The sequence below is a fragment of the Amblyomma mixtum genome, chromosome 5 (assembly GCF_055824585.1).
Source record: "Amblyomma mixtum isolate Tamu chromosome 5, ASM5582458v1, whole genome shotgun sequence".
NCBI lineage: Eukaryota > Metazoa > Arthropoda > Arachnida > Ixodida > Ixodidae > Amblyomma > Amblyomma mixtum.
Genome location: NC_143016.1, coordinates 29,968,606 through 29,982,528, shown reverse-complemented (window position 1 = coordinate 29,982,528; position 13,923 = coordinate 29,968,606). Strand labels below are relative to the sequence as shown.

Below are 13,923 nucleotides of genomic sequence, written 5' to 3'. Positions count from 1 at the left end.
GTGTGCGTGCTCTTTCGTGCCCTGTTTTTTTCGTCCAGCTGTCAGTTCATGCTCTGAATGTTCTTTGTGTAACTTCTTTGAAAATGCTGCAGACACCAAGTAAAGAGACTGTTGAGTCCTTGTCGGCACTCGAAATCGCCGAAGGCATGACCTACCTCGACCACAAGATATTCATCGCCATACGGAGCGAGTGAGTAAAGTGCATACTGCTTGAAGTACAATGCTTCAAGCATCACTTCAAAAATTTTTTTTTTTTTTGCACGATGCCGAACCTTATGTCCTTTCCTCGCCTCTTCATACAGGGAGTTTCTGGGTCAAGCCTGGATGAAGCCTGAAAAGGCAACCAAGGCTCCTCACATTCTTCTTATGACAAGGAGGTTCAATGATGTGAGTGTTCAAGGTCATGGATTGTTCACGTTGTCACGCTACCGTATTGAAAAAAAAAATTTAGAGACCACATTCTAACGCTTCGAGCGGGGCCTGCGCACAAAGCGAGAATTAGCGCTCTTCCATGTTAAGTACAAAAAGAGTTGCACTAGACTCAACCTTTGTTGTGACGCCCTTCCCCTCGTGCGCAGGTGAGTCGTTTGGTGGTGTCGGAAATTATGCGCTGCCCGGAGATGTCCAAGCGAGTGACCATCATCGACAAGTGGTCCGCCGTCGCCGACATCTGCCGCTGCCTGCACAATTTCAACGGTGTGCTCCAAATCTGCGCGGCCTTCATGAACAGCTCGGTGTTCCGCCTCAAGAAAACCTGGGAGAAGGTCTCAAAGACGGTGAGAAAGAAAAGCACTTCGTGTGGGCTCGAAATGCAGAGCGTGCGAACTGTACGCGTGTTGTGTTGTATTGTACCGCAGACGAAGCAGACGATCGACAAGCTGCAGGCATTGGTGTCGGCCGACGGGCGGTTCCGCAACATGCGTGACGCCCTGCACCGTTGCGATCCACCCTGCATTCCGTACCTGGGCATGTACCTCACCGACCTCTCCTTCATTGAGGAGGGCACGCCAAACTTCACTGAGGAAGGCCTGCTCAACTTCTCCAAGATGAGAATGGTACGTCTATGCACACGGGGCACACGCCTAGGCATCATATTATGAGTATTTAAAGGCGCACTAAAGCGGATTCTGAGCTTGTCTTTTTACTGCGGGAACTCGACCTGCATGCTCCGAGCATTCTTAGAAACTTCGAATTATTGTCCTGTGCGGCCGACTTCCCTATACGCCCGGCTCCCGCCTTTTTTTTTTTGAACTCACCTCCGAAAAGAGGAGGAGTTTGAGTGCCTTTCAGCCAGCCGCGTGGCGGCTTGCCGCTCTGCCATCGGCGGAGTGATACGTAGCGAACGGCGCAAGCAAAGAGTCCACGCGTATTTTTATTTCCATGGACCTAATTTGCGGCTATGTAGTCTGGGACTGAAACTATTTATTCACGGAACCTAAAAAAAATAAAAAAAAATAAAAGCGAAAGCGAAGCCGCCATGCAATTGGCTGAACGGAACTCCACGCTTTGGCTGACTCCTCCTCTTTTTGGAGGCGAGCTTACAAAAAAGAAAGAAAAAGGCGGCAGCCGGGACGTTTCATTCGATTTAATAGGGAAATCGGTCACACAGGACGATAATTCGAACTTTCTCTGAATGCTCGGAGAGTGTAGATTGAGTTCCTGCGGGAAAAATACAATTTCCTGTGAGCGGTAGCAGCGAAGAAGGAAAGGAGATTGTGCAGGCGACGAATGACATGCGACCGGCTGGGCCAGGAGGCATACCACATGACTGGTATTCAAACTTCTCAAGTTGTTGCCATTAGTTAATCACTGAAGGTGCGCAGTAGTTTTGCTTTCAACGATGCCTTTGTCTCACATCCACTCCACTTCTACCTCAATTTAAAGGGACACTGAGGAGAAATTGAAGTTGACTTGCATCGACAGAATACCAGCTCCTGATTACAAAAACGCCATTCATACTGACAACAAAGCTCTTGTAACATAGAAAAGAGCAAGAACCAAAATACAGGTATCGCCGCCACAGGCCAAACTCGCAAGTACAAGCTTCATGACGTCATAGGACAAAACAGTGTTGCTAGAACCAATAGTTCTAGCAACACTAGGACATGAGAAGCCACGAATCACTGAGGCGCAGCAAATGCCATGGCCGGGCTAGAGGGGTGACGCGCGCGCTCTTTAGCACGCGTCACCCCTCTAGCCCGGCCATGCAAATGCATGCGCAAATCTCCTTGACGTCGCCAGATAGCGCCACGTACCCGACAGCTACGCGCGCTCCTGCAGCGCCGGGGCCAATCAGCGCCTGCTCACAGCGATATGGGGGCTCCCTGTATTCCTCTAACGGTAACAAGGTACACGGTATGCTAAAGGTGTCTATTTGCGAGAACTTTGTTGACGACTTCGAGAACGGGATCCATTGTAACGCTGGCAAAACGCCGGTGCAAACGTAAACGAAGCGACGGCCGCAATAGCCAATAGATGCCTTCAACGTGCGGCCGGCAGTAGCTTTCTTTTCGGCTGCTGCTGGGCCGCACTGCTGGACGCCAGAAATCACGGAGTCTGCGTTACGTCATGTGCACGTCATGTTTCACGTCACTTAGTCCTGTGTCGTCATAGGAGAATCCCAAGTTTGAATCAGAGCGGCGGGAAAAACTTTTTCAACTTCGAATCCAAATTTCTTAGAAATAAATGCATCTTTCGCTGCCGGCCAAGTGGCAACAAAGCCATGAAATGCCGAACTATCGGATTTTGCTATAAAAAAAATATTAATAGAGCTCTCCTCAGTGTCCCTTTAAGGCGCTTTGCCCAACACAACACACTAATTGACCTTTAACGCCTTGTAGCCTGTCGGCATGTACTGGGCCGGCTATTATATATAGTGTCAATTTCGCCTTGTTTATTGCTTTTATGGGCCGCCAATTTCTTTTCACAGCAGTGTCACGGGGCCTGGGAGGCGCTCTTCCGTCTCCGTGCTTGTGAGAAGCATGTGTTTTTGGACGGCAGGGACGAGTTTACGGTGCCTTCTCGTTCACTCCAACAGAGTGGTGCGGCCATGGTCGTTCATTGGTTCCGAAACGTAGTGCCATATCCTTAATATATATTTTGAAAGTGCATCACCACCGTCCGTAATGAGAGAGCGTTCATTATAACTGCAGCACTTAGAAGTTAGCTCGACTGCCTCCTCACTGCCACCATCCGCTAGCATATGGAGAAAAAAAATTAAACTGCGTTGCGTCCTGAACGCACAGCTAACAATTAAGAAGTGCACTGAGGGCTGAGTAGCACAGCCTGCACTAGGCTTCTCTTCATTCCAGGGTTATCCACCTTTGCTGTGGATTTCATATTCAGGAAACTGCTATGGGCAGCTGCACAATCCCTAAGCTTTTGTCTTAGTTTTTCCTTTTTACTCTCGCCATCCTTAGTAGCACTTACAGTCTGCTGTTCATATCATCATAAAAATAGCACACCACCGACTCCTAACTTTCTTCTGACAGAAAACGGTACATTTACGAGCACAAAGTCAATACCAAGAAAATAAAAAGTGCAGCATGGTGTCAGATGTGTCTGGCCAAGCATGTGGTGGTTCTTCCCGATTTCTTTCAAAGTTCTTGGCATCGTTTTGCTACTTCCAAATTACATTTTGATAGAAATACGAGTTTTTACACCATGCTTTCAGGAACCCTCCCCTGTTTCCCACAATGGATATGTGCTATTTCATATGAGAGCAGCAACAACCCCACCGGAAGCATTGTGCATGCCTTGTCAGGGGGTGACGGCGATGGTAACAATTTTAATACTATAAGAGCACTTTGACTACAGGGCACAATGGCTAATGGGTTTTGTTTGCTCACGGCGGAGTCAGACTAATTTTCCGTAGCATTTCACCAGTGAGAGAAGCCAATCACCAGACCAGAGGACAGCTTATACCTATTGAAAATCCGAGGGTGCCCGGCAACACTGGAGATCCAACCCTTTGCCTCCTGCATACCCCCGTCGGGAGTGCCCTCGTAGCTTTCAGTATTCTAACCACTTCAAAAAGAGAGAGCCTGGAAGCTCAAGAAACAAATAAACAACGAAGCAGTTTAGCATCCCATTGGAACATACAAGTGTGACTGCATGCTACTGTACACGTGCCTTGGTGTTAGGTACATACGATTATTATTTTTTTGGTAGGCAACAAATCCAAGAAAGACTGAGCTCTTAATTTGGTTCTCTCGGTGTTTCACCTCTGCTGTTTTCATTGTACGACCACTGACAAAATCGACTGCTTGCAGATTGCTCATGTGATCCGGGAGATTCGCCATTTCCAGCAGACTCCGTACAAGATTGAGATGATTCCGAAGGTAAGCTTGCTTTTCAGTGACAAAGTGCATGGGGCAAGAATGTGAAAGGGGCGTCTACAAAAGTTTTGACATATTAGCCCAATTGAAAGCTGCAACTCATCAGTTAATTTCACTGCTGGGACATTTTATTTTTAAATCCTTTTGTTCATCTCAGCATTCAATCCTTTTGCTTATCCTAGCATACTATTTGTCCACCTTTTCCAACTTCCCTAAATCAAACATCGTTCTGTAAGCCCCTCAGCCTTCCTTTTTTTTTTTTAGTCACCATAATGTGCACATTATCAAAGCACCTAGAGAGAGTTGAATGGTGCTTCGAAAGCATCAGCGTGAAGTATATGTATCCGACTTGTACCAAATTCACCCGTTGCTGTTGTAGCAAGGCAAAAGAGGAGAAAAGCCTGAACTCAAAAGCGTCATTCTACTTCCTAGCTGTGCTTTGCAACTGGAAAAATGAAGAATGGCCATCCCCACAGGTGTTTAATTACCTGCTGGACCCGGGGCGGCTGATGCCTGATGAAGAACTGTATCGGCTGAGCCTGTGCCTGGAGCCGCGATTGTCCCGGCTTGGCACAAAGGTCACGGCGCCCCCGTTCGCCCCGTCCTATGCCCCTGCCACCACATCATCCTCGTGAGCACTCCCCTCCACCCCCTGGGACCCACCACACATTCCCCAATCCCCACAGGCGCTGCCGTGCACCCCGAGCAGGACTGCTCCCGGCAGGCGCACTGGTAAGGCTGACGCACATTCTCAACTTAATACTACTATTGAGTGCTCAACGATAGGGCAGAGTACTTAATTAAACTTATTTTGCCATCATTACATGCAGCCCATGTGCAACGACACTGCATATCTATGCTGATAAAGGTATGGCCTTTTTTGTTTTGTACGCAGCAGCACAGGCGAGACTGCCCACAGGGGTTTGGTCAGTGGAGCCAACAGACTTCGCACACCGCCCGAAATCTGCACCAGTCGAGATCCACGTGCCTCCTTCCAGAAGCAAGCCTGACACTGCCCTACCCCCTGGAGAGAGAGAAAGATGCAATCCAAGACGATTCCGACACCCACGAGAAAGCAGTGCGTGACCAGTCGCAACTGCGTGGACCCAGTACATGTAACGACACTGCACATATCTGTCAACTCCTTCATCCTCCTCTGCTTGGAATCTCACATACGCCCTTCTCTCTTGTGCGCTTTGAAGCACAAGTGTGACTACGCTTTCTCGCACGACCTACCGTGCACACAGTTGACCCACTCCAGAAGGCATGCACGTCAGTATGACACCAACCATGTGAACAATGGAGTTCAATTTTCAGCATCAATTGGCTGCTGCTTGGGAAGGTCGCCACTCACAAAGAACATTTGTGATTGCTGCCCTTTTAAAATAAGTTCCTGCTAAATAAGTCGCAGTTAAATAATTCCTAAGTAGAAGCTGGTTAGTTGCTCGCTGCAAAGGGGCACAATCAGTTGTAGATGCTATTTTTGAAAGCTCTAGAAAATACAACATAAGTCACACAGCTGCAGCTGTCACTTCAAGATCTGCATCAGCATAAGCTGCATATGCTAGTGATTGATGAAGAGCACAGGCACCACGAAATGCACCATGCATTAATGACAGATACTCATTGTTTTTTGCAGATGAAATCTTGTGGAAAACAATACCGCAGAAAATGCACAGCGTCAAAAAAAAAAACAGAAAATAAACAGTCGCAGCACTATAGTGATACCGATATCACCAATCTGAAGCAATCCCTAAACTGACACGGAAAAGTGCATGCACTCTGAAGCCTGCCAGGTTTATATGAAAAATTCAGGCAGCAAATGTTTCTTTGTGAATGTGTTTGTGAGTGCAGTGAGTGCATTCCTCAGCAAAAGAACAGTCTAAGAAACTGCATCAGACTTCTCGCATCTTTTTTTTTTCCAATACCCATACCTGTTTGGAAAAAAGCTAAACCTAAGTTGTGTACATAACTAACCTGTCTTTTGTGATTTGATGCTTTAAACCAAGACCAAGAATTGTGTTCAGTTCTTAAAGCCTGGTGCATTTCACACCAACCACCTTGTATGAAAGTATGGGGAGTCTGATAAAGAGAGGTAGGCAGCAGGAATTTCATGGACAAACACCTGATCTGGAGGCACATAGCATAATGGCCACAAGGAAATGTTCCATGCCATAATTCTACAAATCTTTTCACATGTAATAAGCGCAGATAACCACAAAAAAGCTCAACCGAGGTTACAGCAGCATGTTTTTGGCTCAGTAAGCCCACAACACATGCACACGCACGACGCTATCCTAATGCTGCAAGATAAATTGTTGAAAAATGTTTTAAATGCCTAAAGATTATAAATATCAACATAGAGAACACTAACTTCTTGAGTCAGTAAAGAGTGATAATGTGCACAGCTAGATGGAATATGCTACACATCAGCAAGGTATGACGGCCAGCTTGATTCAATTAATAAGTTAGCACAAAATATTTCTGCATTAACAAACAAATTCTACAGCATCTTGACTGAGAGCATATTATTAAGCTTATAGTGCTAGGTAAAATCAAAGTTTTAGATGTTGTTTGCGAACATTTTGAGGGTAAAACAGAGCTGGGAAGAAAATTTTTAGTTAATCAAGTGAAAGAGGGTCATATTCCTGAAAAATGCCCATGTACCATTTGACATGAATCAGCTGTTCCTATTGCCCCTCGAATTTCACAGATCGCAAACTTTTGTTAGCTGTACCACAACAAAAGACAAGGGCGGAGGTTGAGATTGTTGTGTGTGTTCATTTCGTCCTTTGTTCTTTGTCTTTTGTTGCAGAACAGCTAAGAAATATAAACCAAAAAGCCCTACTCTCAATGTTATTGAAACTTTTATCCTAAACGAACGCTTGGGGCATTTTAAGTTATGTGTCATCATTTCTTCATTTTTGCTGCGGCGGAACAGTATTAATAGACATGAACTGTTCTAGCACTCTAGCTTCAGCGCAGAAGGCTCTCCGTAAAGCAAAAAGGGAAAAAAAAAAGTTTCAGTAAGAAATCGGCAATATTCAGAAATATTCGAAAAATAATGCGCAAGAAATGTTGCAGCAAAACAAAAAATATAAGGTTTTGCATGTTAGTGCTTCAGAATTAACTCAACAGTCTGCAACCACCAACTATATCGCACGAATGCACTGCATTGAACTCACACGTTCCAGAAGATAGCAAAACCAATATTTAGCACTAGCACCTCAAAAACACTGTTCACAGCTGAAGAACTCCTTTACAATCAAAGCAGTCTTTGTGCGGAGACATGCAGTCATGATAGAGGGAAAACAAGCTGAGCTGCCTGGCTCACTTCTAGTTTATCATGGTATTCTCAATGTAATGTGTAAGCCCCACACTCATGTTATTCTCCATGTTGTGGAACCAAAGCAGCGTGCCACGTAAGCATTATATAGTACCTTGCCGTCTGCATTTACAGCATGTCGCACTGAGGCAAATGACATTCTGGGCAACTCAGAAGTTAAAAGTACATGCAGAAACATACATGATATATACATAAACCTGTTGTTTGTTGAAGAATCTTGCAAAGTATATATGCGTGTTGGCACGTGAAGCAGTGCATCTTTGGTGTGTCCTCCTGTGAAAGCACCACTGCTTTGTTTACCCGGGCTCCCAGGCTATCAGCAAAGGCGTTAAAGAAGCACCCCCAGCGAGGAAAATTAGTGAGGCCTCCACGCAGCCATAGCTATTGCTCCCAACCTTTTCCGACAACGTGAATTTCTCCGTACACTGCAAGATATCTATCGTTGGTTGTTAATGACACAAGACTACATTCAAGCGCAACGGGATATAACCTTCGCGAGCCCATCCAGAGATGAAGCGCAGGCTTTGTTTCGGGCGAAGAAGCCAGAGCAGAATGTAAAGCGGGCATACGAAGCAAAGGTTGTAGCAGAAAAGCAGAGCTTCGCACTACACTGTGTCCTCCAAGTGTGGTGCTCCATTTTCGTATTTTTTTCCCCACGGCTAAGGCTCACGATACTTCTCAGTACCATGAAAAAGGAAAGAAAGGCTACCACAAGCACACACACACACACACACACACATACAAACTCTCACATACACAGATTCTCACACCTTCACAACGATAGGGCATAAATCAAAGTGGTATAAGCGTCCACACAGCCGCCGCCCATCCGTGGTGTTGCACTGCACCACAAAGCGCAAACTCAGCGGCTCTCTATGTGACCCAGTGAGCTGCTACGGTACAGCGCTCAAAAGGCTACGCTTTCCATAGGTTACCCCAAAGCTTAGATGATGCCCGAGCCTTCAACTACAGAGATGAGAACGGAAGCTAGCTCAAAACTGCGTCTGCATCGAAGCAGGATCGGGTACCAAAGCAGTGTGACCCAGCTAGGGCACCAGTCACAGCTAAAATTTGAACATCTGAACCCCTTTCTCAAGAGATTTCTCTCACTCTCTTTTTGTTTTCAAACACGAACAGCGTGGTGTTCTACAAATGCAAAAAAATATATATATATACATAGCATCTGATCTCTGATGATGTAAGCATCATGACTGAAGTGGGTCTGGGTACTAAGCCAGGGTCGCACCACTTGGCACTTGCAATGTCTCAGATATCATTTAAATGGAGTACGAATACGAGAGAGATACTATACTGTTGATGATGGCAGCCTCCCTGCTGCCATGAGGTTAAAAGGCTCTGATACATGTATATATTGCACAAGACTGTTGTCCTCATCGTTACTTTACTCCTGTTTCACTGCTTCTGAAGTTTCTCAGAAGCTGAAAGCGAGTCTCTTTTTTCCGCCAGAGGCGAGTATGTCCAAACCTTGAAACATTTCCTCAAAATGCAACTTTGCAGAATGCATGTGACATCGTCTGTTGCTATATTTGGATGTCCCTGTATATATAGAAACTTGCACATTTACTATCCACCTTTTCTTTCGCATTGCTCAACCACAAACTTGAGAATCCTTAAGTCACATTGTTGAAACATAAATTGGTTGCCACATTACTACAGCGGCAAATGGTGCCTTTAGAGAAGCACTGAAATGTTATGCAGCGTTACCAAAGTCTAGTTTCAGCAAACGCTCGCTGGGTGTAGTCAGTAATAGTCAAGCTAGATCTGTTAAGAGTGCGGTTAAGCTTCTCATATTTGCCGTCGAGGGTTTCTGAAATTTTTGTTAACATGCGTTACTGTTGTGGGCAAAGTGTTATAACCAAACATTAGCACACTAAAGAGTGTGTGGTCGGCACCATATCAGAACTGATAATGTCGTTATAAGAGCATTACTCGTGTTAATACTCACCGGAGTTGAAAATGAAATATTGCTGCGAAAGTGGCGGTTACTCAAATTGTTTTTGTGCACGCATTATCAGGATAAGCAAGTTCAACTCTCCATGATCAAGTACTGTTACTGGTTAATAGCAACAACAGTTGATGCACCAGCTGTTCCTTGGAGGATGAACTTACCTGGCAGAGATTAATTCCTAATGAAATGTATTTCAACTGGCAGAGCAGAAAAGCACTAGAAAAAGAAGATTCCAAAAAAGATATAGTTTCATTTTGTGTAGCTAAACATATCCTATATGCCAAGCTACGTGCGTGGCATTACTTGTATATGCAAGTAATGCAAGCAGAACGCACGGATTGCACAGGCGAGATCTACTTGTAGCGCAACCCACCAGCTTCGCTTTCCTGCAAGGAGCGCGAAAGAGGTCTTGGGAACATGCAGCGTCACTGGAGGCAGGAGCATTGTTGTAGCACCACCTCGTAAATCTTGACGCAAACAAATATGGATCTCCCAAGCAGCGTTCGCGTCATACCCTCTGCTGTTTGCCATGTGTGTTGATGTAATGAAACTGCTCCTAGCTGCAAAGCCTATAGTGTGTTTATAGCTTTGGACATGTGTTGACTACAAGAGAAATATCAAAAAAGACACCATAATTTTACCTTACTGATGTGCTAGCATGTTGTAAAATCTTCTGTATATTATATTTCTTTCTCTCTCACTTTACCTTGTGCCATTACAATTTCAGTTCTTCGATATTTGCATGTTCATAGCTGATGGCTACTTCGGCATTATTGCAACATAGCACGCACAAAGCTTCGAACAAGTAACAGCTCATCTGAAGTACAGGAAAGCACAAGTTTTGCTTCATGAACTCTGGCACACAAAGGCATCAACTAACCCATTTGCATCAGTAGTTTTCAATGCCCAATTCAAAATGAATGCGCATGAGTGCACAAAGTAAGCAAATAAGAAAACTTAAAGGGACTCTGAAAGGGGCTCTATGCAGTTGCAGTATGCCTGGGATGTTAAACGATGCCACCTCACGAATATTCTCCAGCAAGAATTTTTTAACGCGCTCTGTAGAACCTGAGTTATCCGTAGTCAAGATTTGAATTTAAGGGTCTTCACGCCGTTCCCTCGCCTCTCGTCACTTTCTGTTGACCTGCCGGAGCTACGCGGTTTACTGGCCACAGCCATGGTAGCTGCCTGATATTTGAAAAAATCTAACCAATAGTCATCTCTGAACTGGTATGCACAGCAGCGTGCAATGAAGGAGGTTGCGAGCATGAAAAAGTCACCGGAAAGGGCTCACCAACTTTCACGCGTGGCTGAGGGTTCTCTGCTGCATGTAGAAGTGTATTATTTGGCTCAGGTGTGCATGACAACACAATGCGGTGATTGAGCGAGTTGACATGCCCTCCTCAGAAGGCATTTCAGAGCCCCTTTAAAGCAAAAATTCCGACAGTATCAAGACCCGTTCATCTTGAAAGTGTTTGTGGTGGGATCCAAATGAAAGAGAAAGAAGCACAACATGTCGCATGAGCCTGTACTCGCGGGCACCCGCGCATGCTGATATTGACAGCGGTTGCGCGTACCGTGGCAATGGCCAATATGATGTCAGAGGTTTTATTTAAATCCTCTAGCTGCCACTTGCTTCAAAATCATGCATTTTCTTCACAGATACTGGAAACACAAATCAACCATATTCTCCTTTTCCTGTAGTTATTTTTGGTTTTTGAGTCCACCTGCGTGCAACAATTGCAAACGCTCTGAGAAGAAACTCTCTATTTAAATAATTCAACACTAAACAAATTTTCAATGAGAAATAATTTGCAGAAACCCTAGAAAATTAAGTCAGCCAAGTTACTGGTTCAAGCACCGTGAAAGTTGCATTCAGCAACATTTGTATATGCCTACGCCATTAACTTCATGCAGAAAGCTGCCCACAGAATACTGCACAATTTGGTTTCCTCATTGCCAGGTGTTTCTATGAAAGCATATCAAGAAAGTCAAGGAAGCTGTCATCCGGTGACCAGGTCTCCCCATTATGGGCACACTTTTGCCATAACACACAAGTGGGGCAGACTAAAGTCAGAATGGCACACAATGAAGGAGCAAGAGCAGCTGTACAGCTCACATATGTACAGCCTTTCCCTTTCACCCATTCGCCTAAATGCCCGCTAGTGAGCTACATGCACCATGCCAAAATGCAGCATTTTTAGTTAACACTGAAAAAAAAAAAAAGAAAGAGAGAAGAGAGAGAGAACAGGAATACTATTGTATCGTAAGTCTCCTCGCAGAACACCACCTCATTCACCCTTGTGTGACCGTTGCGATACTCATGTAGGTAGGACACTTTGAAAAGCTCACAACCCGACTAGGCCTATCGGCCATAGCTGTAGACGCTGCCCGCAGGACAAAAATGGCGGGTTTCAAGGAGGGAGCTTTCTGTCTTTTTCTTCTCCTCCTCCAACACTCCAAGGAGGAAAAAATATATATATTAAAACACAGGGAGCCAGACGAGGGGAAAGAGAAGGCACCACACAAAAGCACTACATACACGCAGACACGGGGACACAAGTGAGCTGCAGTGTAACATAAAATGTAGACAGACTACAACTAACGAACGCGATCAAGCAGCAGATGCTTTTTCCCTTCTCCGTGACCCCTTTTGATGCCCTCATCAAGGCGTGCCCCTTTTCCAAAGCGTGTTTTTTGAGCAAGAATAAACACTTGTGTTTCCCACCGCCTTCTTTTATGTGTACGTCGTTGGCATGTGTACCTACTTGCAAGTGGTGGTTGAACAGCCTTTGCACATCTCAAGAATGTACCTAAATTTTCATGTTGTTGTCATCTTCTCTTTCATTTTCCCCTATTGATCGCCATCAAGAGCACTTTTACCTCTTTCTAGCATTTATTGCCATGACCTGCTTCCCCTTATGTTACTTTGGCAGCCTGGTTTCGGTGCACCATTTTGATACTTGACTGTAAGTGTTTGACATGCTCTGGTAATACCCGTACCAATCTGTCTTTTTTCCCTACAGTCTGTGTCTTTCACTTGCAACAACAAAAAAAAAAATCACCTCACAGTTAAGTGTGTTGATATACAAGTGTCACGGCATGCCCACCTCAGTACAAAACCCACTTATTATACCTTCTGCCTCCACAAGGTCTGCATAGCAAAGACATGCCACCATACAGACACCAAAGTTTCAGCAAGGACAGAAAGCTTATTTTACTTCACACCAAACTGCATTAATAAAACCACCAATTTGTGAAACAGAAGTCAGACTTTCGTATTTTCATTTTCGTTCTCCCCAAAACAGATACATTGTGATCAATTTTCTATAGCACTAGAACAAAATATTTGGCTACATTTGGTCTTCTACCAGGTCATTGACAGGAGCAGCCATCATTAGACACTGTTAGCATCCAATCAAAGTCTGTGGCTGCCACATGCAACTAGTTTTACAGACAAGCCGTAACAATAGCACTTTACGCCTGCGCTTGGATATCAATGCAGCTGTTCAGCAAACTTGTACCATAACCACCCTCCTGTACATTCCATTCAATTAGTCCTCGATGAATTTTCCTAGCACAAGTTTTGTTGTTGTCCTGTGACAATCACACCAATATTAGTCAAACTACTGTTCAGTGTATTTCGATCACTTCTTTCTCGATTACTTTTTCTTTTACTTCAAACGCTAAAACCTGACGCATCTATCCTGTCTTCAGCCCCTAAGTGAACATACATAATGGAGTGCACACTGTTCATTGTACTCTCCTATTCTCTCCATGATTGTACATGCCACAGTCAAGTCACGCCTTGAAAAGTAAAACTACTTTACTTCAGCTGATATTGTGCGTTCCTTTTCTTTCCCCTGAACATCCAATACATACACAAGTGTTCATGAAGCTTGCATGCCACATGGACATTCCTGATGGTTCAAACTACATGCTAAGATATGTGCAGACCTTCATGGTCCAAGCAGCAACGGCAAAAGCAAAATACCAAGAAGGGATGGTTACATTGTTTAGTACAAACAGTAATTTATACGAATATTTCTTTCTAATTAATGCATGAGAACATGTAGATATAAAACATATTGAATACGTCTTTGGTGCCTCTAAAAAGATCACAAAATGCAAGTAGCAAGAACTCTTTTTTTCAGTGGTTAAAAAGTACAACTGCTAGTCTTTTTGAAGTTCTTACACGTGAAAACCTCTTCGGACAACTGGTACAAGCCAGTTGGTTGTGACATGCGTGCCAGAAATACTGGCCTTTTTCG

General features: G+C 44.6%; 1 protein-coding gene across 2 annotated transcripts in view; it reads left to right on the top strand.

The window, feature by feature from the left end:
* The window catches only part of LOC149341642 (ras-specific guanine nucleotide-releasing factor 2-like), a 303,695-nt gene extending 290,209 nt beyond the window's left edge, over positions 1–13,486 (top strand). Inside the window, exons 24-30 of one of the 2 annotated variants that reach the window (XM_089543766.1) lie at positions 93–190; positions 303–387; positions 579–776; positions 858–1,055; positions 4,272–4,340; positions 4,814–5,069; positions 5,236–13,486. In XM_089543766.1, coding sequence (XP_089399892.1) covers positions 93–190; positions 303–387; positions 579–776; positions 858–1,055; positions 4,272–4,340; positions 4,814–4,972 — 807 coding nt within the window. In that variant the 3' untranslated portion in view covers positions 4,973–5,069; positions 5,236–13,486. Of the gene's footprint in view, positions 1–92; positions 191–302; positions 388–578; positions 777–857; positions 1,056–4,271; positions 4,341–4,813; positions 5,070–5,232 lie in introns of both variants that reach the window. The other variant, XM_089543765.1, reaches the window with a different exon arrangement.
* Positions 13,487–13,923: the final 437 nt, after the last annotated feature.